The 27,642-nt window shown below is 37.6% G+C and overlaps 3 protein-coding genes across 5 annotated transcripts in view; 2 read left to right on the top strand and 1 right to left on the bottom strand.

Moving 5' to 3' along the window:
- The first annotated feature begins 3,089 nt into the window (after nucleotides 1–3,089).
- si:dkey-17e16.9 (hydroperoxide isomerase ALOXE3) lies at nucleotides 3,090–15,051 on the top strand. The gene is made up of 12 exons (XM_052103993.1): nucleotides 3,090–3,251; nucleotides 3,373–3,544; nucleotides 3,968–4,019; nucleotides 5,491–5,604; nucleotides 5,716–5,923; nucleotides 6,047–6,250; nucleotides 11,365–11,448; nucleotides 13,740–13,909; nucleotides 14,085–14,206; nucleotides 14,381–14,481; nucleotides 14,609–14,779; nucleotides 14,872–15,051. Exons 1-12 carry the CDS (start codon nucleotides 3,111–3,113, stop codon nucleotides 15,049–15,051), a joined length of 1,719 nt encoding a protein of 572 aa, XP_051959953.1. The 5' UTR covers nucleotides 3,090–3,110.
- Nucleotides 15,052–15,214: 163 nt separating this feature from the next.
- On the bottom strand, nucleotides 15,215–22,642 carry nlrc3l1 (NLR family, CARD domain containing 3-like 1). 2 transcript variants are annotated; one of them, XM_052104057.1, is made up of 7 exons: nucleotides 22,231–22,320; nucleotides 21,692–21,895; nucleotides 19,301–19,402; nucleotides 18,950–19,036; nucleotides 17,813–17,945; nucleotides 17,436–17,676; nucleotides 15,215–17,350 (listed from the first exon to the last, which is right to left on the bottom strand). In XM_052104057.1, the coding sequence occupies exons 2-7, from the start codon at nucleotides 21,841–21,843 to the stop codon at nucleotides 15,765–15,767; spliced, it is 2,301 nt and encodes a 766-aa protein (XP_051960017.1). In that variant the 5' UTR covers nucleotides 21,844–21,895; nucleotides 22,231–22,320; the 3' UTR covers nucleotides 15,215–15,764. The 2 variants fall into 2 exon arrangements, with proteins under 2 accessions (XP_051960017.1, XP_051960016.1); XM_052104056.1 differs by lacking the exon at nucleotides 22,231–22,320 and adding an exon at nucleotides 22,372–22,642 and having other exon boundaries at nucleotides 15,217–17,350.
- A 3,064-nt stretch (nucleotides 22,643–25,706) lies between these two features.
- cnksr2b (connector enhancer of kinase suppressor of Ras 2b) overlaps nucleotides 25,707–27,642 on the top strand; it is a 49,808-nt gene continuing 47,872 nt past the window's right edge. For both annotated transcript variants that reach the window (XM_052104182.1, XM_052104181.1), the window contains exon 1: nucleotides 25,707–26,189. In XM_052104182.1, coding sequence (XP_051960142.1) covers nucleotides 26,126–26,189 — 64 coding nt within the window. In that variant the 5' untranslated portion in view covers nucleotides 25,707–26,125. The remainder of the gene's footprint in view (nucleotides 26,190–27,642) is intronic.

The following is a 27,642-nucleotide window of genomic DNA, read 5'->3' as shown; positions in this document are numbered from 1 at the left end:
CTTGTTAGAGCCAGTTCTCCTTTGACTTTGAAGACTAGTGTACACCTTTGTATGAAATGTACAGGTTTTTTTGGCAATTTCAAGCATTGTACAGCCTTCATTCCTCAAAATAATGATTGATAAGTTTTTAGAGAAAACTGTTTCTTTTTATGCCATTTTTGACCTAAAATTGACCTTAAAACATCCCAGTCTATTGCATACTGTAGCAACACTATAACAAACACAAAGACTATGTTAAACTTAATTTAATGAACCAAATATCTTTCAGCTGTGTTTGATATAATGGCAAGTGATTTTCTAGTACCAAATGAGCAATTTAGCATGATTACTCATGAATAAGGTGTTGGAGTGATTACTGCTGGAAATGGGGCCTGTCTAGATTTGATCAAAAATTACTTTTCTGGGGCCTGAGTAGCTCAGTGAGTATTGACGCTGACTACCACCCCTGAAGTCGCGAGTTCGAATCCAGGGTTTGCTGAGAGACTCCAGCCAGATCTCCTAAGCAACCAAATTGGCCTGGTTGCTAGGGAGGGTAGTGTCACTAACCTCCTCATGGTTGATATAATGTGGTTCTCACTCACGGTGGGTGCGAGTTGTGTGGGGTAACGCGCTCAACAAGCCACGTGATATGATGCATGGATTGATGGTCTCAGACACGGAGGCGACTGAGATTTGTCCTCTGCCACCTGCATTGAGGCGAGGCACTATGCCACCACGAGGATCTAGAGCTTATTAGGAATTGGGCATTTCAAATTGGGAAGAAAAAAGAAGACTTTTTTTCAAATAGTGATGGTGCTGTTTTTTACATCAGTATTGTCCTGAGTCTGACTATACTTTATGATCAGTTGAATGCCACTTTGGAGAATGAAAGTACCGATTTCCTTAATAAAACTGCAAAATCTGTACATTATTCCAAATTTTTGGCCGCCAGTGTACATCGACAAAATCGAGAACTGCTTTTGTTTGTTTTGAGTCCTTACCTAAGCCAAATGCTCTGACAGATTCATGTACTGATGATAAAATACTGTTCTTTATGACCGCATAATGTAGAATGTTGCGTGCAGTAAATGATGATGATGCCAAAGCCTGTGTAGGCTATGTAAAGGAACTTGTAGGTTAGTGTTAAGTCACTTCAGTTATAAAGAGAGCTGTAGACATGGATCCCTAATGGGAAGGGTAAGATCAACTTCTTAAGGCCATTTCACACTGCCCCAACAAACTCCAACAAAACTTTTTTTTGTAATTTGCCATTTATCAAATTTGTGGCTATGTATTTATATACTATACAAATATTTAAACATATAAAGTCAATTTAATGGAAAAGAATATAGGATGAATATGGGCAAAGTTGTACACTTTTGGAAATGTTATTTTTCCTGGTACTTTTATTTATGATCAAAATGCCATATGACTTGACTTAATACATTTATTTATAATGGGCTTAGGATGTATCCTACCTTAGTCAAAAGCACACAATTGAGAAATACTAAATAAACATATCCCAGATTTTTTTTTCAGCCAATACTGTAATAAAGTGAGACTTCATTTATCCCCTTAATTGTTTCTTCTCTCATTCTTTTTCTCTCAAATAAGTTAGACAGGGACATGTCTTTTATGTAGTATATTGTATTTCTTTTGTTTGCAACCTAGACTTACAAAAGGATTAGGATATCCACTTGTTAAATCAACTTAAATGGACAAATTCAAGTTGCCAAAATGTATATATAATTATATAATATCAGTTTTTAGGCTCAGAAATTCATATAACACCTTAGAAAGTATACACATCCACAATACAGAGGTGCAGGTACTTAAAAAAAAGAAAACACAGAAGCAATTTAGGCTACATTCATGTATTGGATATTTATGCTACATAAAGATTAGAATTCAATCAAGAGAACACATTGAAATAATACATTTTCCTTTTATTGCTTGTAAATATATCGCTGACTATATATAATTGATCTTTGGGGTCATTTAACCCCATCCTATTTTAAGGCAACCTGGAAAAATATACAGCTTTATATAATTTTTGTTTACCATTTCTGTTTACCATTTCTTGCTAATTCTCTCCCATGACATTTTCAACTTTTTACAAAATATCCCTTACCTTTATGTGCTAATGTGAGCTTTTTCTTATTATAGAGCTTGTATGAGCTTTTGTTTCCATTTAATTTCCTAATAGGAAGGATGGTGTTCTGTATTTGTGAATATAACAATGTGTTAAACACAGTACACACATTTTTTACATCCGTGAATCAAAAGGTATCGCTTTCAAATGCAAACATTCTTTAAATTGTGGACATTGTGTTTCAAGGGACTAATCTGAATTTGCATTTGCATGCAACACAGTATCAGTAGCACAACAGGAAAATAATAACAGTAATACTTTAAATCATGCAGATATGAATCAGGAGCTTCAGTTAATGTACACATCATTCATCAGAAAGGAGAAACATGTGATCTCAGTGATTTCGATACAGTGGCATGTTCTTGGTGCCAGATGGGCTGTTTTGAGTATTTCTGTAAAAAGCTGATCTCAAGGGATTTTCATGCACAACATTCTCTAGAGTTTACTCAGAATGGTGCCAAAAACAAGGTCTGGTGGTGGATTACAGCAGACCTTGGTAACCCACCACCCTCCGTGATGTCACACCACTGTCATCTTGCCAGGTTGAGTTTTTGTCTGACAAGGGCCGTGGCATCATCGTTCCCTGTCTGCTTTTGTCAAAGCGTGTTCACGTTTTGCCACCGGAGTGGTGGTGGTGTAGTGGGCTAAAGCACATAACTGGTAATCAGATGGTCGCTGGTTCGATCCCCACAGCCACCACCATTGTGTCCTTGAGCAAGGCACTTAACTCCAGGTTGCTCCGGGGGGGGGCTGTCCCTGTAATAAGGGCACTGTATGTCGCTTTGTATAAAAGCATCTGCCAAATGCATAAATGTAAATGTTTCAGGTGCCACTGGCAAAAACTTTTTTTTTAAGTTATTCATTTGCAACCTTAAGTCCATGCAAGTCATTTATTACATTTAAAGTCAAGTGCTAAGCTTCTGTGTTAATACTCAGAGCCATGGAGGCCATATATGAAGTAGAGGTGACCACAGGCTCCATGACCCATGCTGGCACTTGTGACAATATATTCATCACTCTGATTGGCACGCATGGAGAGAGTAAGCGGACCAAGCTTGACAGCTTTGGAAAGGATTTCAAGACTGGAATGGTGAGATATTTTTCCTTGTATTTTTGTACAGTTTGTGAGGATGTAAATAAGATGCTCACCGAAACATAACAGCATTAACATCACTATCAGCACTAACTGTAATATCGTATCTTACCTAGAAAATTAAGTACCACGTGACAACCAAGTTCAGCCTCGCCACCTGCTCCTTATCAGACTTGAGAAAAATAATTACATGTTTTTGCCAGAGAATGACTGGTTCTGCTCCCTGATCAGTGTGAAAACCCCTGAGAGGGATGTGATCCATTTCCCATGCTATCGCTGGATGGCAGAAGGGGAGGTGATTGAGCTGCGAGAGGCGAAAGGTTTGTATGTGTATCAGTAGTTTCTTGCATCTTTTCACAAAAGGTGATGTAACCACATCATTTACCAGATTTTAAACAATTATCAACCACAGTTGTTTCATTTATTTCAATCTGTTTTTGCTTTTTAGGAGATTTCTACATAACTTTTTTATTTTTTACCTTTGCGTTTCACTTTTATTGCCTGACAGCTACTAACATCTATGAAGATAAATATTCACAGCTGAAAGAACACAGAAAAAATGAACTGAAGCTTAATAAACAATTGTACCAGTAAGTACGTACAGTAGTTACAAATATGTGTACAAGATTTTCTGGTCTTTTTTGGGGATCTTCATTGGTTTACTGTATGTGTATTTGTTGTTTTTCCCTTCCCTGAGATGGACTGATTTTAAAACAGGTCTCCCACAGTGCTCATGTTTTCAGGACCCCTGTATCTTCCTTCAGTGGTCCGTTTCTCTTTCACCAAAGCCATGGATTCAGCTTTCAATTGCTCCACAGCGTGAGTCAATCCTAACCTTAGTGCATTAATATATGAATAAAATAAAATAAGGCTTACCAAAACAGGTTATATTCTCAGAAATTAGAAAATGTACATTTGTGATTATTCACCAATTGTAATAAAGTGGCCTGCACATTGTCATATACAACAGACTGACTAGCCCTTACTAACTGGAATAGCACCATTGTGCCGTCTCAAACTTATATGGCTTTCTTTCTTCTGTGGAACAAAAACAAAGATTTTTTGATGGAGATTTGATGTGAATATATCCATACAATGCAGGTCAATGGGGTCCAAACTTCCAATCTCCAAAAATGACATAAAAGCATAATAGTAATCCATATGACTCTAGTTTAATCCATGTCTTCTGAAGCGATATATTCAGTTTTGTGTGAGAAGCAGACCAAAATGTAATTCCGATTTTATTTTAAATCTTGCCATCTGCTGTCTCCTTATTGCGATCATGATTTAGTCTGAAAACAGAATGTATTGTTTCAGAAGACATGGATTAATCCACTTCGTATGTTGCCTTTATGTCTATTTTTGGAGCTCGGAAGTGTTGGATGAGTTTGAGATGGGATTGAGTAAATGATGAGAGAGTTATAATTTTTGGGTGAACTATTCCTTTAGCAGCCCAAAAGACTGGTTAGCCTGACTGGCAATATGTGTGGCACCTTCCTTCAATGTGTTAGTAATGGCCTTGGCACAATTCAAATTCATGAATTGGCCTCCTTTCTGGTCTTACATCAATGATGATCTTGTCTTCCAGCCTTGACAAGATCAAATCAGGAGTGGTGGTGGCATAGTGGCTAAAGCACAGGGCTGTTAATCAGAAGGTCGTTGGTTTGAAACCCATGGCCACCACCATTGTGTCCTTGAGCAAGGCACTTAACTCCAGGTTGCTCTGGGGGAATTGTCCCTGTAATAATTGCACTGTAAGTTGCTTTGGATAAAAGCGCCTGCCAAATGCATAAATGTAAATGTAAATTGAAGAAACTGGCAAAAAAATCTGTGATTTTACAAAGTGTTCCACAAAATATATTAACGTTAGAAGATGGAGCACTTGGAGAACATGATACTGCAAAATTACGCCTTTTTCTTTATTTAGTTTTGACCAACACGGTCACACAGAAACTCTCTGTTATTACTGAATGTTTCGGTACCCTGACATCGACTCCATTCTTCCAAGTGCTGTCTCCCTTCAGACATCTTTGTGTCAATTCAAATGTGTTTACCATTTCCTGTGGTGCTACTTACAGCATGTTGAGCGAGTGGCCTTAAAGACACAGATTCTGTTACTGTGTGGAAACCAGTAACCTTGTTTGCATAATCAATGATGAGCATGATTCAGAGGTTGCATTTCCCCTCTAAGATTACATTTTTACTCCACTGACGGTTAGGTTTAGGGTTGGGGTTGAAGTTAGGGCATATAGTTAATAAAATAAACATTCCTGTTGACTAAAAACAACTCACTTTTGGCACGACTCTGTGTACATTTCACCTGCAAACTGGAGTTTACATGTGCCCTTACGTTCAATAACACTTCCAGCTTCAGCCACTGGTGACAGTGTTCGAATTTTGGTAAGCACAGATCAATTTCAGCTGAAGAACTTTCAACCTACTGCTGCCGAATACACAGCGAGATCAGTCAGGATTGCCTTCACTGTTTCAGTGTCAAAATTTCATCTCAGAATTGGGATGTTACATTTCAACAAACTCAAATTTTGTTCCAACAGAAGGGGAATATATTCTTATGTGATTATAAAACACTGGCGGAATTACCCACTCGTGAGATCAATGGCAAACAGCAGTATGTTGCGGCTCCACTCTGTCTGCTGTACAAGAACCCAGTGGGCAAACGTCTGCCTATTGCCATTCAAGTACACATTGCTTATGATTCCTAAACCTTGTTTAGTATATATTACTAACTTTGCCATCTAAAAGCAGTAAATTAAGCAAAATTCTAACAATGCTAACAATTCTGTCTGTTATCACTGTGTCAGTTGAAGCAACAGGCGTCAGAGGAAAATCCAGTTTTCCTGCCTAGCGATTCAGAGCATGACTGGCAGCTCGCTAAAATCTATGTGAGGAATGCAGATTGTCTTGAGCATCAAGCATCTTTCTATTATCTGCACACCCATCTGTTGGCTGAAACCTTTACAGTTTCATTGCTGAGGAACCTCCCTGCAGTGCACCCAATGTATAAGGTACACAAGATCATGTCAGGCAGGTAATTTGTTTACAACTGGATTTCTTTCTCATTGTTTGAGAAATAAATTATGTTACCTGATTGAAAAGATCCCCAAGCCCAAGAAATAAATCCAGTTGTAAACAATTGAATACTAACTGACATAATGTGATAATCTAGATGAATGAAAACATTCACAGATAATTTTCATGAGATTATGCCTCTTTCTCACTGACGTGCACAGAACGGGGGCAACCCCTGCCCCTTTTGTTCACAAATCTAACGGTGCCCTTTTGGTCATCCAGAAAAAGGGGAGACATTTTAATAATTTACATTTAAATAGTTAAATTAAACATTAAATCTTTAAAATATTTCATTATCATCATAATCTCACAATAACAGTGATAATGTGTAATTATGAGATTTCTTTGTAAATCGCGGGCGTATTAAAGAAAATTAAGCGGAGGTGCCTTTAAGAGTGAGTGCTAAAGCAGATTGAGCAGATTCCAATCTTAATTGATCCTCCCTATGTCCTATACTCACTCCTAAGTGAAGAACCCCTGAAGTGGGTATAGGAAACATTGCATTACTGTATGAATGTATCCTTCACTAACAGTCTTGTGGAAGGGCCCTCTGAGAAAAGATTAATTTTCTCACTTTCGTTTTGAAGGAGATCCCCTCCCTCAGGAGTGCCCTTCAAGGAAGTACTGTAGTGAATTCAGTTTTGAATTCCCCCGGAACATCAAAGTGCCATTACCACAGACAAGTAACAGGCCATATGTATTGTAATTTTATCAAAAGAGTAATACGTGCTACAGCATTTCCAACATCGCGTACCACTAGTGTTGAGAAATTAATTCATTTTAACGGGAGCGGTCACATCTATTTCAGTGATATAATTTAAATTAGTCTTTTATATAATAATGAAAAAACTGAAGGTGCTGTCAGGTTCAGCCAAAGCCACTTTGGTTTTGATGAAACTAATAAGCCATTAGACTAATCACATTCAGAAAAATACCATTAGGCTACCACAGTACCGCAGCTCCCTATACACATATTACACAGTCTACGTAGGGCACCATATTCCTAGGGGGGCAACATCATACCCTAGGGGGGCATCAGAAACTCCACCAGCTGCCCTTATTTGCATGTTATATGTTATTCAAGGACCCTGTATCATTCACGGAACACAGTCGATCACACTTTCTCATCGCACCTTCGCACCGTGCACCACGTTACCAGGGTAATGCCATGGTACTGAATGATTGATCATAATTCATGATACTGTCATGGTACTCCAAGGTACTTAAACTCCAAAAATACCACACTGCAAAAAATTATTTTCTAGACAAGTATTTTTGTCTTGTTTTCCTGTCAAATTATCTAAACTTTCTTAAAACATGATTTATTTACTTGTCAAGCAAAATGGGATAAGATATTAAGTCTTGTTTTAAGAAAATCTGACTAAATTTAGTGAACTTTAGACTCAAAACAAGAAAAAAAAAATCTGCTAATGGGGTAAGCAAAATAAACTTAATTTAAAGAGAAAACAAGTTTATTTTGCTTACTCCATTGGCAGATTTTTTTTTTTCTTGTTTTGAGTCTAAAGTTCACTAAATTTAGTCAGATTTTCTTAAAACAAGACTTAATATCTTATCCCATTTTGCTTGACAAGTAAATAAATCATGTTTTAAGAAAGTTTACATAATTTGACAAGAAAACAAGACAAAAATACTTGTCTTCCTGGTTTTACAATGACACATGTCATAAACATGGGGTTATCACAGACCATGTCTGAAAATAAATAAATTAACAAAACAAATATATTGCCATGGTGTTTTTGTGAGAAATATAACAGAATAGGCTATTATTTGTGATAAAGGAAAAATTTAAATATGATGTAAATGAAAGTGGAGCGTAGTTCTAGCGGGAAGACCAGCAGGTGTACATAATCACATCATTAGCTGAGTAACTCCTAGCCAATTGCACGTAAGCCAATGCTTTATAAGTCCGCTCACAATCTATCACATTGCTGTTTCGGTGTGCTAACACTGCAACCTCCACCTCCCCACCACCAGCAGTTGAGCCCTGTCCCGCAGGGGGGTAGGCTCCTCGCCCCTGCCTCCTATCTCCGGCAGGACATGACGGTTCCAGGTACAACTCCCTCGGACTGCCGGACGGGGCCTACGCCAAAGAGAGAGACATCACCTCCCGTTTTACATCTATCAAATAAATGGCATCTCAAACTTCACTCAAGCCTGAGTGTCTTCCCGATAGAAATATATATATAGTGCATCCGAAAAGTATTCAAAGTGCTTCACTTTTTTCACATTTTGTTATGTTACATCCTTATTCCAAAATATATTAAATTCATTATTTTCCTCAAAATTCTAAAAAGAATACCCCATAATGACAGCGTGAAAGACGTTTGTTTGAAATCTTTGCAAATTTATTCAAAATAAAAACCGAAACAAATCACATGTACATAAGTATTCACAGCCTTTGCCATGACACTCAAAATTTAGCTCAGGTGCATCCTGTTTCCACTGATCATTCAAACATCTCAAGGATGATCAGTGGAAACAGGATGCACCTGAGCTCAATTTTGAGTGTCATGACAAAGGCTGTGAATACTTGTACATGTGATTTTTTATTCTTTTATTTTTAATACATTTACAATAAATCTACAACTTGATTGGAGTCCACCTATGGTAAATTCAGTTGATTGGACATGATTTGGAAAGGTACACACCTGTCCATATAAGGTCCCACACTTAACAGTGCATGTCAGAGCACAAACCAAGCCATGAAGTCCAAGGAATTGCCTGTAGACCTCCAAGACAGGATTTTATCGAGGCACAGATCTGGGGAAGGGTACAAAAAAATGTCTGCAGCATTGAAGGTCCCAATGAGCACAGTGGCCTCCATCATCCGTAAATGGAAGAAGTTTGGAACCACCAGGACTCTTCCTAGAGCTGGCCGCCCGGCCAAACTGAGTTATCGGGGGAGAAGGGCCTTAGTCAGGGAGGTGACCAAGAACCCGATGGTCACTCTGACAGAGCTGCAGCATTTGTCTGTGGAGAGAGGAGAACCTTCCAGAGAACAACCATCTCTGCAGCACTCCACCATTCAAGCCTGTTTGGTAGAGTGTCCAGACGGAAGTCACTCCTCAGTAAAAGGCACATGACAGCCTGCATGCAGTTTGCCAAAAGGCACCAGAAATTCTCTGGTCTGATGAAACAAAGCTTGAACTCTTTGTCCTGAATGGCAAGCGTTTTGTCTGGAGGAAATCAGGCACCACTCATCACCTGGCCAATACCATCCCTACAGTGAAGCATGGTGGTGGCAGCCTCATGCTGTGGGAATGTTTTTCAGCGGCAGGAACCGGGAGACTAGTCAGGATCGAGGGAAAGATGAATGCAGCAATGTACAGAGACTCCAGAGCACTCTGGACCTCAGACTTGGGCAAAGGTTCATCTTCCAACAGGACAACGACCCTAAGCACACAGCCAAGATAACAAAGGAGTGACTACGGGACAACTCTGTAAATGTCCTTGAGTGCCTAGCCAGAGCCCAGACTTGAACCTGATTGAACATCTCTGGAGAGATCTGAAAATGGCTGTGCACCAACGCTCCCCATCCAACCTGATGGAGCTTGAGAGGTCATACAAAGAAGAATGGGAGAAACTGCCCAAAAATAGGTGTGCCAAGCTTGTAGCTTCATACACAAAAATACTTGAGGCTGTAATTGTTGCCAAATGTGCTTAAACAAATATTTAGGAAAGGCTGTGAATACTTGTACATGTGATTTTTTCTTTTTTTTTTAATATATAAATTTGCAACGATTTCAAACAAACTTCTTTCACATTGTCATTACGGGGTATTGTTTGTAGAATTTTGAGGAAAATAATGAATTTAATCAATTTTGGAATAAGGCTGTAACATGACAAAATGTGGAAAAAGTGAAGCGCTGTGAATACTTTCCGGATGCACTGTATACAACAGTTAGTTCCTATCCTCAAATCTGATTGGACGAGAAGCATTCCATGAGCACTGATAGTCTGACACCATCAGCACACCGACACCTCACTGTGTGTGAATCACTCCGCTTGTGTTTGTGCTGTTCTAAACTAAAGTGTAAGAGCATTGCAGATCTGTTAAGAGCTATGGTTTGCCTTTTGTTTATGCCATTACAAATGTTAGCCAGCAAGTGGTGGCAAAAGATCATTTTTGTGTGTATCATGAGCCAGTTAGGTGATGTGAAGTGAATCTGCGTCATCCGGTGTCTATAAAAAAGCTCTTTGTGATTGCTTGTCTCTTAACTATACTACTAAAGCAATAGCTTTAAATGAGCATTACGGCTCATCACAGCTGAGAGACACAACAGACTAATTACACAATGGGTGCTGTTTAAAATGGTGGAGGTCATTGCAGTTTCTATAGTGATTGACTCTTGCACACCGGCTACCGCGAAATAGGGAGAAATACTACCACTTGGATGCTATTTTTCCACTGAGAAAGCTGATCTTCAGAAAGCTGACAGCATCTCTGCATGGGAGTGGCAACAGGTGATTACACATGCTCCATCTCTCTCTCTCTCTCTCTCTCGCACTCACACACACACACACACACACACACACACACACCCATCCTTGTTTATTTAATAACTTGTTCGAAACAGCACAAGCCGTGATGTTATTTCTGAAGTGACATTTTTTAATTACTACAGAGGATTGGACACATCGTTTGTTTTGAACCAGCAACAGCAGATTCCGATCTGTCGCATAAGAAAGTAGTTCCATGCACAAATGCATTTTTTATGAACGTACTCAGTTTTTCCTAATTTTTTAAAATTTACTTGTTCATTGAACTGTTGTAAATAAGCAATATCACACTTGCAATCATGCTATATGGCCCTAAATCATCACTGCTGTGATTAATTGTGGCCTCATGCCTGCGGCCAAATCACAGAAGTGGTGATGTAGGGCCATATCACACACTTGCTTGTGTGATAGTGCTCTTTTTTTTATCCTTCCACCCCTGTCCATGCTAAGGTCTGTGCACGTCACTGATCAGTCTCATTAAAGTTTGACTCATATTGACTGTTCACATATATTTGTGATTCTTTCACAGTTGTTGATACCCCACACACGTCATACCCTCCAGATGAACGCCCTTATCTGGGACAGGTTTCTTGGGAACGTTTCTAGGTTTCCTGTCATTGAACAGGAACAGCAAGACACGTTTACTTCTTGTTATTTGTTTGATTAACTGTTTCAAGATATCTCCAATTACAGTGGGTACTGTTGGACTTTAAACCATATACTTAATCATAGAAAAGTAACGATCAAACACAGAACATATGTTTAACATTCTCCCTGCCCCCTCTCATCACAGCTAAGCTTATCCCCAAAGGACCTTCAGACTGCGGCAGGACAGAGAGAGAGACTCTGGAATGTTCCTTAAAGACACTAGTTAACATTCCAACACACATATGATTCAAAATATATTTCAGTTATGCATAAGAAAATAGAATTGATTATGTGATCATGCATATAGTTAATTCATCACTTTATTAAAGAAGTTAAGCAACAGAATATAGATAGATATTAATATAAAAGGATATATATATGTATTGATATATCTGAAGAGCCAAGGGATTTTGACCCTCACCCTTCAGTACGGAAAGTATTCAGACCCCCTTACATTTTTCACTCTTTGTTATATTGCAGCCATTTGCTAAAATCATTTAAGTTCATTTTTTTTCCTCATTAATGTACACACAGCACCCCACATTGACAGAAAAACACAGAATTGTTGACATTTTTGCACATTTATTAAAAAAGAAAAACTGAAATATCACATGGTCCTAAGTATTCAGACCCTTTGCTGTGACATTCATATATTTAACTCAGGTGCTGTCCATTTCTACTGATCATCCTTGAGATGGTTCTACACCTTCAATTGAGTCCAGCTGTGTTTGATTATACTGACTGGACTTGATTAGGAAAGCCACACACCTGTCTATATAAGACCTTACAGCTCACAGTGCATGTCAGAGCAAATGAGAATCATGAGGTCAAAGGAACTGCCTGAAGATCTCAGAGACAGAATTGTGGCAAGGCACAGATCTGGCCAAGGTTACAAAAAAAATTTCTGCTGCCCTTAAGGTTCATAAGAGCACAGTGGCCTCCATAATCCTTAAATGGAAGACGTTTGGGATGACCAGAACCCTTCCTAGAGCTGGCCGTCCAGCCAAACTGAGCTATCGGGGGAGAAGAGCCTTGGTGAGAGAGGTAAAGAAGAACCCAAAGATCACTGTGGCTGAGCTGCAGAGATGCAGTCAGGAGATGGGAGAAAGTTGTAGTAAGTCAACCATCACTGCAGCCATCCACCAGTCGGGACTTTATGGCAGAGTGGCCCGACGGAAGCCTCTCCTCAGTCCAAGACACATGAAAGCCTGCATGGAGTTTGCTAAAAAACACCTGAAGGACTCCAAGATGGTGATAAATAAGATTCTCTGGTCTGATGAGACCAAGATAGAACTTTTTGGCCTTAATTCTAAGCGGTATGTGTGGAGAAAACCAGGCACTGCTCATCACCTGTCCAATACAGTCTCAACAGTGAAGCATGGTGGTGGCAGCATCATGCTGTGGGGGTGTTTTTCAGCTGCAGGGACAGGACGACTGGTTGCAATCGAGGGAAAGATGAATGCGGCCAAGTACAGGGATATCCTGGATGAAAACCTTCTCCAGAGTGCTCTGGACCTCAGACTGGGCCGAAGGTTCACCTTCCAACAAGACAATGACCCTAAGCACACTGCTAAAATAACGAAGGAGTGGCTTCACAACAACTCTGTGACTGTTCTTGAATGGCCCAGCCAGAGCCCTGACTTAAACCCAATTGAGCATCTCTGGAGAGACCTGAAAATGGCTGTCCACCAACATTTACCATCCAACCTGACAGAACTGGAGAGGATCTGCAAGGAGGAATGGCAGAGGATACCCAAATCCAGATGTGAAAAACTTGTTGCATCTTTCCCAAAAAGACTCATGGCTGTATTAGATCAAAAGGGTGCTTCTACTAAATACTGAACAAAGGGTCTGAATACTTAGGACCATGTGATATTTCAGTTTTTCTTTTTTAATAAATGTGCAAAAATGTCAACAATTCTGTGTTTTTCTGTCAATATGGGGTGCTGTGTGTACAATAATGAGGAAAAAAAATGAACTTAAATTATTTTAGCAAATGGCTGCAATATAACAAAGAGTGAAAAATGTATGGGGGTCTGAATACTTTCCGTACCCACTGTATATCTGATGTAACTTTTTTGAGGTTAAAATATGTTCTCCTATCCCAACTAAATATGCAGAGATAACGAAGTAAGCCATTTGTAGGTTAATTGTCTCTATAAAACTTTTTTTGAGGGTCCTGTCCAGCTCGAGACAACAGCATCGACTCAACCAATTTTAATTTACATAATTGCTTGCTAATCATTTTCACTTTAGAATACCAGTATTGGAGGTGAAGGGATGACCGATCTCATGAAGAGGGCCCTCTCAGAGCTGACCTACAGTTCTCTGTGCCTGCCTGAGAACATCAGTGAGCGTGGACTACAATCTATTCCCAACTTCTTCTACAGAGATGATGGACTTCGGCTATGGGACTTGATCAATGAGTAATTTAATTATCTTCTTTTAAACCTTAATTTGTCCCCTGAATTTTAGAAGACACATTTGTATTAATTTGCATGATGCTCCCATCATATTTCTTTAGTGGTATCTTGAAAGCTGTATTCATTGTGTTTAATACAAATCAGAAGACTTAGTGAGGATTTTGGTATTTGTTTCTAGTTTTGTAAGGACAATGGTCAAGTTTTATTACCAGAGTGATGGTGATGTACTGCAGGACACTGAACTCCAGGATTGGATCAAGGAGATATTTGTCCAAGGGTTTCTTGGGCAGAGCTCAGCAGGTGGGTATTGATATTTGGGCTTTGGATTGGTTAACTGCGATGTTATCACTTTGTGTCAGGAATTTATTTTAATCCCTCAGCATTATTTCAATGAAAGTTAAAGCATTTCTGCAGGAAAAAAAAGCAAATCAATGTATAATTTCCCATCTTATCTGTTATTTTCTTCTCATTTAGGAATACCTCAGTGTTTTAGTACAGTTGATGAGGTCATCAAATTTGTAACCATGGTGATCTTCACAGTTTCAGCTCAACACACTACCCTCAAAGCAAGAAAGGTAATGTAAAAATGAGCTGAAAATTATGCTCAAGTAAAGAATAAAACGGTCATGTCATTGTGACTCCACCAAATACATTTTACTGGATTGTTCATAAACTATTTTGTCCTCTGCCTAATACATTTAGTTTGACTATGGTAGCTGGTTTCCCAACTCTCCTGGTTCTCTGAAAAGACCTCTTCCAACATCTAAGGGAAGCTCAGACAAGAACACCATGCTGGACACTTTGCCTGATATCAACACGTCTGCATATCTAGTATCAGTCTTTTGGCTACTAAGCAAGCCCTCGGCAGACTTAGTCAGTGATTCCTTCAGAGTTAACTGATTGGATTGATGTTGTAAACACAACTGCAATCCTTTCTAATATTTTCTAATAAATTCTTCATACAGGTTCCACTTGGCCAATATCCTATGGATTGCTTTTGCCACACAGCGCCCCAGAAAATGATCAGAGATTATCAAGCAGAGTTGGCCTTTTTGAGTGAGTCCATCAAAGACAAAAATGCAGGGTTGCAATTGCCTTACACTTACTTATGCCCTGATTGGATAAGTAACAGTGTGAGCATTTGATATGAGGTGGTGTGACTCAAGTCTTCTGTTACATTGTTTCATAGGTAGAGTTTAATGAATATCATTTGAAAGGACATTTTGAATGCTGTTATGTAAATTAGAATGATGATTGATATTAACTTAGTGTCAACATTCTGATTAAATAAATGTTTTTAATTGATGCAAATCTACAGTTTAAATTAAAATAGTCTCCTTTGTCAAGATTGATTTGATGTAGATGCTTTCAAACTCAGTCAAGATTGTTGTGTTGAGCATTGTTTCAGAGGTGTGAATTAAAGAAAAAAGAAAAAGCACTTTGCTTTATTTTATGGAAAAAAGCACCATACATTTGAACTATGCTATGTTTAGATTGGATATTAAATAATTAGTAACATAGTAACAGCATTTTTAATCTCATCTAGAATTTAAATGTATGCACTTAAACACCAAAACTCCCATTAGGATATTTTAAAGGAAAAATAACTGTATGAATTAATTTAGCCATTATTAAAAAAAAAATAATTAGCTGAACATCAATAAAAAAAAGCTGGAGTAACAACATCCCATTAAGAAAACAACTGTCCAAAACAAGTTTAGCTAGTCTTATATTATTCACTCTAATTTTTGGAGAAAAAAAATTCAGACGCCACATTATACATTCTAAAAGACACTCTATGAAGACCTAGATGAATTATCATAGATCATTTTTCTAGCACCTCATAAATAATTCAATGCTACAGTTTGGGGTTAAGTTCATCAATGCATCGACAAAGGTTTTCTGTTTTTTGTGGGAAGTTTTTTTCTTTCATTTTCTTTTTAATGTAGCGAGTTGTCTCTTCCCGTGCCGACTGGCTTGATCCAGTAGTAATCTGCAGGAGGTTTTTGAGCATCTCCTGGTTGGCCTCCACTGACAAACCCAGAAGAAACCGCAGAAAAATGTCAAAGTTGCTATTCTTGGAGTTTATTGCTTTGTCAACTGCACTCTTGAGAAGCTCTGCCAAAGAAACATTCAAGACCTTATTGGATAACTTGTTCCGCTCAAGGACATTCTTCCCACGTTTCTTGAAAGAGATGAAAACATGAAGAGCGGCAAGGTATTCTTGGATGGTTGGATGGGCAAAGCAGCTCACTCTCTCCATATACAGCACATGCTTCTCTCTGTAATACTCCGAGCAGAGACCTGAGCAGACCACAGCAGGGTATGATTCAATCTCAATCTCTTCCCAGTGTTCTTTCTCCATTTGAAACTGGTCCTTCTCAAGCATGCTGTATGCCAGCTTTGCAAGCTTAGTGAGCAACTGCTCAGCAGTAAGACCTTTCGTCTCTTTATTGGGATCGTTTTGCAGTTTCTGAACACAGATTTGAGTGTGAAGATGCAGCAGACTGGTGTATATAGTGGTTAGAGTTTTGGGAAGCTCTCCTTGTGGCGGAAGAGACTGAAAGTGTTGCTGCAGCACTTTAGATGCCACCCAGCAAAACAGCGGCAAGTGGCACATAATGTATAGTGTCTTAGAAGACTTGATATGAGCGATCACTCTCTCTGCAAGTTGTTGGTCTCTGATTGTCTTCCTAAAATAGGCCTCTCTCTGATCATTGTCGAAGCCACGGACTTCCAGAAGTTGTTGAACATATTCTGGTGGGACAACATCAAGAGCTCCAGGCCTTGAAATTACCCAAACAGTGCCATGATAAAGCAGGTTACCCCTGATGAGGTTAGTGATTAACACTTGCACGGGTGCAGGCCTATTCACATCACACCAATACACAGTTTTCTGGAAATCAAAGAGGATTTGACTGTCATCTAGTCCATCGCATATGAACATCACTGGACAGCCCTCAAAATCAAGAGTCTCCACCTCCTTCATCTCTGGATAGAAGGTGTTCACTAGTGTCATGAGGGTGTACTCTTCATCTCGCACCTGGTTCAGTTCCCTGAAGTGAAGAGGCAGGAGAAAGAAAATGTCTTGGTGCACTTTTCCATCCACCCAGTCAAGAATGAACCGCTGCACTGCAAATGATTTGCCACTTCCAGGGCTTCCTTTAGATAACACTGACCTAACATGCCTTGACCTCACCTTTTCTGGGGCGAGAACATCCTTTGAGAATAACGGTTTTCTATTCACTTTGCGAGGCTCTTCGAGATCTTCTATCTTTGTTCTAAACTCATGCTCTGTGTTTACTGCAGCATTAACGCCATCAGAAATGTAAAGGTCTGTATAGATAGACTCAAAGTTGACTGGCTGCCCATGTTGGGTTAAACCCTCATACACCATCTCATACTTCCTCTTAAGAGTCAACTTCAACTCGTAGCGCACTTCATCTGTTGAAATTAAAAATTAAACACTTAGAGAGAACAGTTTGAAATATATTGTAATGTCTGGGGGAAGAACAGATGATTAACTTACTTCTTTTGCATAGACCTTGCAGATATTCAGATAGATTTTTTAAGTTCATGACTTGAAGTAGCATAAGCATGATTTTCAGGGCCACCACAATATCACAGAGCTCCAGCATTTTATCCACCAGATCAACAAGATCAAGCCCATCCAGGGGATCACGAAAGCGTTCAGGATATCTCTCCCACAGCAGTTTTTTAAAATGTTTTAATTCATCCTCTGAAAGTTTCTTTAGGCACATTGTGAGGGCCTGAGACATAACACAGAATATTAGAGTTTTATCTCCTCATTGTGAGAGGTACTTATTGTAAAAGTTACTGCACTGTTATTATCATGATCGTGCCTTGTTCTTCTTTAAATTGATGACTATTGGCTGTAGGCCTCACCTTGAAAGCGAAATCCACCGTCATTGCTGGGTGCCTTTTCTCATTTGGATCTACTTGCAACTCAGGTTTTACAGGAGCAGGAGCACTTAGTTGTTTCAGTGATGCTTGCGTTGACCTTCTCCTCTTCCGTGATCTTAAATTAATGTAAAAAATATTAAATTGAAATTTTTTATAACTGACCTCTGTATTTTATACTAATACAGTACACTACACAGTCAAACATTTTGACTTACTTCACTGAATTTGTTTCTAAAGATCTAAAACCATTTGATATAAAGGATTTTGCCTAAATGTTTTACATTGGTTTTGTATACATGTATATAGTGTGCCTTCCATCTATTTGTTGATTTTCTTTGATTTTTCAATGAATGAGGACCAGATAATGAAGGTAAAGCAGCCAAAGTTTAAATAGCGGTATGTTCTAGTGCGATTATTAAACCACAAAGGCTGCAATTTAATGAAATATATATATATATATATATATATATATATATATATATATATATATATATATATACAATGTGCATGTGCACATTGTAATCCTTATCCTTATTGATAGACAGCTTTTACATATCGGTTATTGTTGCCATTGATTTTTATAGATTTTTTCTTTTTGCCCATTTTTGACGATGTGTGAGAGCTAAAAAAAGTTTTTGGATAATGTCTTTTGAGTTACATTTGGTTAAACGAATACAGTCAGCAAGCCAGCTCTCATGTTTTTGTTTATAGTGATTATTTGTATCTAATTTTTGATTTTTTTTCTTGATAATTTTGTGACAGCTAAAAATTGCTTAAAAAAAAAAAAAAATAAATATATATATATATATATATATATATAAAATGTTAATATAAAAAACTGCCGGGCAAGTACTGAAAAGGAAGTATCATACTTGTACTTGGCTTCCAAAAAATGGTATCAGGACATCCCTAGATGTAATCTAAGCAAGTGTAATTATCTTAATTCAATTTGTTTTATTTCATAGATTTGATGACTTAACTATTATTCTAAAATGTGGCAAACAGTAGTAACAAGAATGAGTAGGTGTGTCCAAACGTTTGACTGGTAATATATTGCAAAACTCACAAGTGACCTTGGGACAGAGGAAGTTTATCAGATGCAAGATGTGACTCACTCACCTTTCTTCAGCATTGCCCTCAAAATCCTCATCACTATTAAAGGAATCACTGCTAGAGGCAGACGAGTCCCGTCGGATCAACTGGACCCTGTGGAAAGTTCACTTCTTATCCTGGGGTACCAGACTTACAAGACTAACAAGCTAAGTATCAAGAATGCAACGATACTGTTTGCTTTTTTTAAATAGCCCATTTTCTGTATAATTTTTTCTCATTTACACTGCATAAGTCTCTGAGAAATATTTTAACTCCGCAAGCAAGAAAGATAATAAGCAAGTATGTCTTGTGTTAGACCAGCTCCAAAAATTGCGTATGAGCCTTACAGGCGAATGTATGTGTGTGAAGCAAACTTACTGCGTGTCACCTGGTTCCTGGTCTTCCCATGTTTCGGACCAGGAGTCACTGTGCATGGAGGCATAGCTGGAAGCAGGGGACTCTGCTCTATCCACGTGTTGTCTGGTCAGAATGATAATTTTAGCAGGACCGTAACCAACATAGACATTGGCATTTAATATAGAATTAAGTGTTTTTCAATGGTCTATTACATATACATTTGGCCCTCCCTCTATGGGATCAAAAGCCTGTCAAAAGTATTGCGGTCATGGGTGAATCAAAATAATAAGCGTGAATCAAAAAATAATAAGTGCAGATAAAAAATAATAAGCACAAAATAAAGAATTATCAAAATAATTAGTGCAGATCAAAAAATTACAAGCATGAATAAAAAATATATAAACATTTAAAATATGCTGCAAAATAAAAATGAAAGCAAAGTCATCAGAATTGTAAACAATTCCTTGTTTATATTAATGGTTTTTTGTGCTCTGACAATTTTTATCATATTTTAAAAAAAATTGTTTACACATGCTGCATTTTGCTTTGCTTTTGTTTCCAAGTCTTGTACTTGATTTTCTAAAATTTGTGAGTAGAGATTCATGTAAATTAGGGGGCATTTTGAGTCCCCATTGGTGCAAAAAAAAAAAAAAAAAACAAGGCTGGGTTGGTGTGGATGTTTGATGCAAGTTTTTACTAGCTTTACCAATGGGCAAATTTAGGGACTGTCCCTAAAGATACAGGCAACATTGGAGCATACAAATCCATAACATTTACAAATATTTCAATAACATAGAGTATACAACTTCAGCAACATTTTAAGCAAATGACTTACAGGCATACATCCAATTAGAAAGTGTGCATGTAGGTGTCAGCAATAATGCACACCTTTTAATTTTTTTTATATAATAAAAACAAACAAACAAAGAAAGTCCAATTATATGTAAGCATTTCTATATTCATCAGTATAGTAATAGGCCTTGGAGTCGGGGTCTGGATTTTATTTCATGGAAAAGTGGATCAAGTTGGGTTCTGAACTCGTCGAAAACATGCATCAAACAACCACACCAACCCAGCCTTGTTTTTTTTTTTTAGATATGCAGCCAATTACCTACAAACCAAGAAGTCTTAAATAATGCCTAAACTAAAGACTGCTAACTATGAATAACTATAAATGACTACTAACTAATTCAGCTGACTCGAAACATGTTAACGGACTACGATAATGGCCTACTCGGACAACACATGGTTTCCTAGAGCTGGCAGAAAATACTCAAAACAGACACAAGCAGCCTATCAACCACAAATGGACTGTAAACATATTTTTCTCAATACAACTACATATATATATATATATATATATATATATATATATATATATTTCATATACTCTTTACTTATTGTATATTGTGTGTATTGATTACTGTACATTGTATATAATTATTGTGTTGTGTAAGTATGTGTACATTTGATATGTAAATTGTGTTGTGTAAGTATGTTGTTTATTGTAATTGGTATATGTCTCGTCACTGTCATGACTGCTATGTTGCTCGGAACTGCACACAAGAATTTCACCTACTGTTGCACTTGTGTACATGGTAGTGTGACAATAAAGTGATTTGATTTTAAATAATATCATATTGAGCAGCAGCCATCGGAGTCGCATTGGAGTGACGTCAACTCCCCTCTTTGAATGATTGGCTAGAGGCGGAGCTGCCAATCAAGAACTAGTGGACCAATGGAGACTCAAAACGCCCCCTGATTTACATGAAACTCTACTCAAAAGTTTTGGAAAATCAAGCACAGAACTTGGAAACAAAAGCAAAGAAAAATACAGTGTAAGCGTATAAAAAAAAAAAAAGAAAAATGAGCAAAATTGTCAGGGAGAACAAAAACAGTAATATAACAAAGAAAACATGATTTTGCAATTCTTTTTTTTTTAGCATATTTTAAATGTGTTTATATATATTTGATTCATGCTTGTTTTTTTTATTTTTTTATCTGCGTTAATTATTTTGATCTGCAGTTTGTATTTATTTTTGCGCTTATTCTTTTTTTTAATCTGCAATTATTATTTTGATTCACGCTAACTATTTTTGGATCCGTGACCGCAAAACTTTTGACCGGATTTTGATCCCTTATCCCTCCCCTTATACTGAATATGAAGTCACATTCTTCATTATTGTGATACTAAAAAACATGGAAGAGACACAGTCATGTAATTCATATCGCAGTGAAACAACAAACTTAAAACATCTAAAAGTAATCATAAAACATATTTCATCTTGGCTACGGCATGTGTCTGATCTATACAGAAAGAGTCGCAATTTGCGTCTAAAATAAACATCAAATATGGAGCATCCCTCCCGAATTTTATAACCCCAATATTTGACTACCAAGAAACAATTTTACCCCACAGGTTCGGAGTATCCGAGGAAAATTGGAAGTGTTCTTTGAGGAAAATAATCCCCCTCTTCATCTCCATGTTCACTGCCGTAGGCGGAAGCTCCCATTCCAAATGGCAGACTGTTGTCTGACGCCATGTCGACTGCGTCATCATCCATCTCGGATTTGCAACGTTTTCCAAGTTTTTCAGAAACTCTTACACTTGATACCCTGGTAAAAAAAAAAAAAAAAAAACATGCACACATATTAAAAAGTGAATTTACTTTCTTGTAAACCGTATCTCATCATAGCATATGTAAATGACCCATTCCTCTATCGTGGGTTGGTGCAGTATAAGTATTTTTTTTATTACGTAAACACGTCTTTGACCGCCGCAGGAGCGCTGAGTCAAGTTTAAAAAGAACTCAACGATTAAAAAGGCGTCTCGAGAAACCTGTTTTCTATGTGTTGCTCTGGCGTTCGGTCTGAACAGCCCCTTTTGCCATCGGCGCTAAAACTTGAGCTAATGCAATATTACGCATTGCAACTGGGACAAAGTAGCCTACTTGTCGTACGTTGTCAAGAACAGTCAATATTAGGTCACCCTCTGTTTCATGGTCGAATACAAGATACAACAAACTTCAGTTTAGTACAGTGTCACTTCAGTGTTATGCCCTTAAAAGAGATTCAGAAGGATAGAAGCTTACCGATAGCGATAAGTTCCCCTTTATTTTGGCAGCAGAGGACTAGACAGAGCAGTCCTCTCGATTTACGCTTGGGTGCAGATATAGGCCTAGTTACGGAAGACGAAATAAAAAAAACTGTTGCTTTAATATATATATATGTTTTATTTCGTAGTTCATTTTAGGACAGGGTGTGTCTACAGCTCCGTGATCATGCAGCGTTAAAAACGATTGAACCAAGACGTTCCAAAAGCTTGACAGACGAGACAAAATGTCACTGTCGGGTTTCAGTTGTTGCGAACTTCCTCCTTTCCTTAAAGAGACAGCAGCGCGATTATTTTGTGAGGCGAATACAATTTAGTTGTGAGTGGAGTGTAATCATCTGTCTCCTGTTACAGTATATTGTTATGTGACTTGTCTGTGCTGTTGTTCAGGGGTTAAGTGTCCCTGGGAACAGAACATATAAAGGTTTTGTTCTGATATTTTGTGTTCTTTTGTGTTGAAACATGGGCACACTGTGTACTGTCACTGCTCTTCATTTACTGGATGAGTTGCATAAGATTGGTAGGCTGTGTGTTCTTTGTGTTTATGCAATGGCTTTAGCATGAATAGTTCACCCAGAAATATAAATTCTCTCATCAATTACTCATCATCATGCCATCCCACATGTGCATGACTTATATCTGCAGAACACAAATGAAGATTTGTGAAGCTGAAGAACCTTGAAGCACATTAAAACACATAAAGGCAGCATAAAAGTAATCTATGTCTTCCGAAGTGATCCAATTGGTTTTGGGAGAGAACAGACCAAAATGTAAAAAAAAATGTCACTGTACATATTGCCACTGTAGTCTCTAGGCATGATCATGATTTCAAGCTCGATTACATTTCCTAGTGCTTGAAGCATGCGCAGAGTTCTTCATGGTGCTAGGAGGTGTAATTTAGTTTGAAATTATAATCTCCAAGGAGACAGCAGATTTTTGGTCTTTCATCATGCAAATGTATTTTACAGTAGTTATAAAATATATTACATAGATGAAGTTACTGTTTACAAACAAACAATTACTTCTGCACTTCTGGGATTATTTGGAAGCGGAGGAAAGAACTGCAGTCAATGGGCGCTTCGCTTAAACAGAGCTGAAAAAGTCCCAAATGTTTCCGTGTGTGGATGTGAATTAATCATGCAGGCATATTGAATCAAGTTAAAACTTGTTTTTCCAATAATTCAGAAAGAACCTAACCTAACATAATTCTTCACTGTAAACCATATCCCTTTAAAATACCTTTTAGAACTTCAACAAATATTATTACATAGTAATAATGCCTTAAAAGTTTGTTAAAACAGGATCCCTGCCCATATCAGCTGCTAAAAAGAACCCAGAAGCGTGGTTGCCTTCAGTGTGACGTTAGATTAATCTATTTAGTAAGAGACTATATAACAAGCTGTCATTTAGCAGCTGCTTTTATCCAGTGGTTTAAACACACACACACACACACACACACACACACACACACACACACACACACACACACACACACACACACAATCTAAATTACCATTAAAATGGATTTATAATAGACAACTAAAGCATCCTATTGAATGCATATGCATTAGTTATGCATTTATGTTTAACATAATTGCTTATTTAATTTAAACTCTCACAAAATGTAAATTAATAATTATTTTTTAATTATTAATTATTCTTATTTTGAGAAGGCCTTTTAAATTCTTGCTGCATGTGCTCAGTACTGAAATGACCTATAGTCAGGGCTTTGTGCATGGGCATTCAAGGGGAAACATGAAATACTGACGGCTGACTTTCATGCCACTGGCCTATCCCAATTAAGCCCCTTTCTGTACAGAAACACAGTTACCGACATAGGAAAAACCTCCTTGATGTGCACACAAGTCAAATTTGTTTATTTAGCAATGTTTGCTGGCAACATTAAACCTAGATTGCAGATCTAGATCTGTTTTGTGATCATGTTGACAAAGGCATTTATGTGATGCACTAATTGAACTAAATTCACTGAAAAACTAAAGTGATAGACATGGATCAATTTAAGACTAAATGAATCATTTTACCTAAACAAAAGAACAGGGATGTTATGTATGATTTCAGATCTTGAAGGAACATACGGGAGTGTGCAATGCTGACAGATGTTCTGTTTCCTTGCAGCCTGCAGGGGCATTCAAAAAAGGCTTTTAAGGGGCAAGGGAAGGAGATGGGATCAGGGTTCAAGGGTTGCTCCATTGAGACACAGTTCTGCATTATCTGTGGCTAAATTTGGGGGCAGTTATAACAGATCTACGGCACATGAGGTCATTGCCTTTCAATTGTAGGTCTTTTAAATACAGATTAAAAATTATCAATCTATATGGGCCAAGATTATGTAAGAAAAACAGAAAGTAAAAATTAATTATAATGGCAATTTATACAGTGCATCACAGTGACCTTTAAATTAATTACAAAAACATTGGGGGGAGCCAATCCATTAATTGTTACTGTGATTCTCCACTAGATGGCTTTAAACTTCAAATAAAACAAACTGTGGTAACCTTCTCTGATCACAACTTCAACATGGAGCTTTTATATTAATATAGGCCTATTTCATATGCAACAAAAATGGCACATTTTAAGCAAATCTTACCAGTAAACTTGTGTGCATAGAGTTTTAACATAGTTTGAGAATTTACCGTAATGTTGTTGTTGTTGTTTATTTTTATTAGAGGCATTATAATAATATTTTATTAATAATCAATTATTAATCTGTTTACTTAAAGGAATAGTTAACCAAAAAATGAAAATTATCCCATCATTGACTCAATTCCAATCCCAGAATTGAACTACTTTCTTTCTTCTGCAGAACACAACGATTTTCATAAGAATATTCTCACAATGCAAGTGAATGGTGACCAAAACAATTTTTTTTTATTCACTTAAAAGTAATCCATAAGACTATACACAAACAAATATTTTCATAAGAATATCCTCACAATGCAAGTGAATGGCAACCAAAACGTTTAAACTCCAAACAGCACAAAGGCAGCAGAAAATCCATAAGACTCTCATAGGCATTATGCTGGAGTAATGAATTTAAAGGAAATATGCTCCACCTAGGCATTGGAATTAAGAAATGAATGCAATGTAAATAATGATTTGCATGTTAAGGGGAAAAAAAATATTATTCCATCCCCAAACTTTCAGTGTTCATTGCAAGCATTTATTTAATACTCTCTCCGGTGTACAATATGTTCATGTGCGCACAGCTCAATTATGGAGATGTATTCGCTGCTTGGTCCTCATGACGGCTCATTTGCCAGAGCCAACTGCGTGCAAGAATGGACGAGGCGCGAGTCCTACGAGTGTGCGCGAGGGACGCTCGTGCAGACTGTTTACTGGTAACAGCGTGTGAGAAGAGGCACACACAGCTGCTTAAATTCACCGTTGTGTTTCTCCAGTGGCTCAATGTGATGGGATGAGGAAACTGTAAAGACAAAAATATATGATGGAAAATTATATCTACACTAGATAAATTTAGAAAGCCGTCTCACAAAGACTATTGCGAAGGAATGCAGTTATAAGGAGCAATGCTTTGAACTTAAAGACCACCAACGTTTCGTTTCCAAGAGCCAGTACAAAATTGCAGGATAAACATGTAGCAGATGAAAAATAGGCAGAAATCTGTCTGAGCGTGGAGATTACAGCTGACATTGGAGTGTGCTGAAGCGCTTCTTTGGTATCTTTGTTTGCCACCGACTGCAAAAACTTCCACAATGGCTCTGGTCATGGAACCAGTAAGCAGGTGGACAACAAGCCAGGTGGTTGATTGGATGAAAGGTATGCATTTTACATGTATATGTAGGCTTTTTGTTGAAACGATAGATGGGGAAAATACAACATCTATGAGGAGCACATTACCCGTGCTTTACAGAAATGTTGGAATATTATATTTGCGCGTATGATATCCGAAATGTACGATTTAAATTTGGTTTGTAGCGGTGTACACTCGCTTTAAAGAAATGTTACATGATAGGCGAGAGCTGTCGTGCAATTATGTTATAGTCTATCATATTCTGTGCTTATGGTATTGTATGTTAGTACCAATCTAAATGTCAACAGTACTAAAAGCATGAATATATCAAAATGCATTTAAAAATTATGTTAATAAATGGAGATTGTAGAGTAGTCACTTCATCAAACAGAATGCATAGTGAAGGGTCACGTGGAGGCTAAGTGATCAGCTGGGATCCCTTTGGCAGTCAAAGGGCTCAATGGTCTCTTCACTAGAATTCATCTATACATTATTATACACTGTCATACCGTCCATTGATTTTGTTCAAGGGGATTTTATTGAGAAACTTACTCAGTTCTTCTGGGTGAAGTGGGGAAATAGATAGTCATTTGTAATTAAAATTAGACAAGTGTTCCAGGTGGTGACTGATCAACAACCCCCCTACCCCATTGTGTTTTCCAAAAAAAGGTACATCAGCATCTCATTCCTCTTTGTAAGGATTGATAAGACATGAATTGGTAACACTTTACAATAATATTTCATATTTTATGAACTAACAATGAACAATACTTTTACAGCATTTATTAATTTGGTTAATGTTAATTTCAACATACAGTAATATTTTTTTTTTTTACATCAAAAGTTGTAACATTAGTAACTGCACTATGAACTAGTATGAACTAACAATTAAACACTTTTATTTTTATTTACTAACATTAACAAAAATGAATAAATGCTGTAAAAATATATTGTTCATTGTTAGTTCATGTTACCTAATGCATTAACTGATGATAACAAATGCAACCTTATTGTAAAGTCTTACTCAAAAATGTATAGTGTTACTACAAATTTGTTCTCAATTTGTAAAACCTACTTTTGCAAGAAAATTAATGAATGTGTGCAGAAATCGGCCTCATTAAATGTACAACATTTCCACATGCACGTGTTATCCTGTCTTGTGGGTATCTTGGCATGGGTTTTGTTTGTGTCAGATGTGTGTGAGTGGATATATAAGGTGGATAACAAACTAACTGTGCGCTTTAATGCGTATTCACTTATTCATGCCTCTGTTGCTCACATGCAGGCACATGGCTGATGTGCATTATGCTTAGAGATTCACGCTGTACAACGTGGAGGCATTTACCTAGAGAGCTTAATGAATTTATCCGTTTAAATTTGCTCAAACAACCTTTTAGTAGATCAAATCTAAAGGGTGAACGAGATCAAGAACAGGTGGTGAAAGAAGACTTGCAGGGAAAATTTCAGAAAATCCTATAG

The sequence above is a fragment of the Xyrauchen texanus genome, chromosome 34 (genome assembly GCF_025860055.1).
Source record: "Xyrauchen texanus isolate HMW12.3.18 chromosome 34, RBS_HiC_50CHRs, whole genome shotgun sequence".
NCBI classification, from domain to species: Eukaryota; Metazoa; Chordata; class Actinopteri; order Cypriniformes; family Catostomidae; genus Xyrauchen; species Xyrauchen texanus.
Note: the sequence above shows the minus strand (reverse complement) of the source record. Positions and strands in the feature narration are given on the sequence as shown.

Bases quoted from the DNA above. Each gene is read 5' to 3' on its own strand.
- nlrc3l1 (XM_052104056.1), bottom strand. From the start codon at position 21,843: ATGGATGATGACGCAGTCGACATGGCGTCAGACAACAGTCTGCCATTT. The intron at 19,403-21,691 runs GTAAAATTGTTT...CATTCTGACCAG, and splicing joins GGATACTCCGAACCTGTGGG to ACAACACGTGGATAGAGCAG. The intron at 17,351-17,435 runs GTAAGTTAATCA...TAATTTCAACAG, and splicing joins GCAAGGTCTATGCAAAAGAA to ATGAAGTGCGCTACGAGTTG.
- si:dkey-17e16.9 (XM_052103993.1), top strand. From the start codon at position 3,111: ATGACCCATGCTGGCACTTGTGACAATATATTCATCACTCTGATTGGC. The intron at 6,251-11,364 runs GTACACAAGATC...ATTCTTTCACAG, and splicing joins CAGTGCACCCAATGTATAAG to TTGTTGATACCCCACACACG. The intron at 11,449-13,739 runs GTCATTGAACAG...TTTTCACTTTAG, and splicing joins GGAACGTTTCTAGGTTTCCT to AATACCAGTATTGGAGGTGA.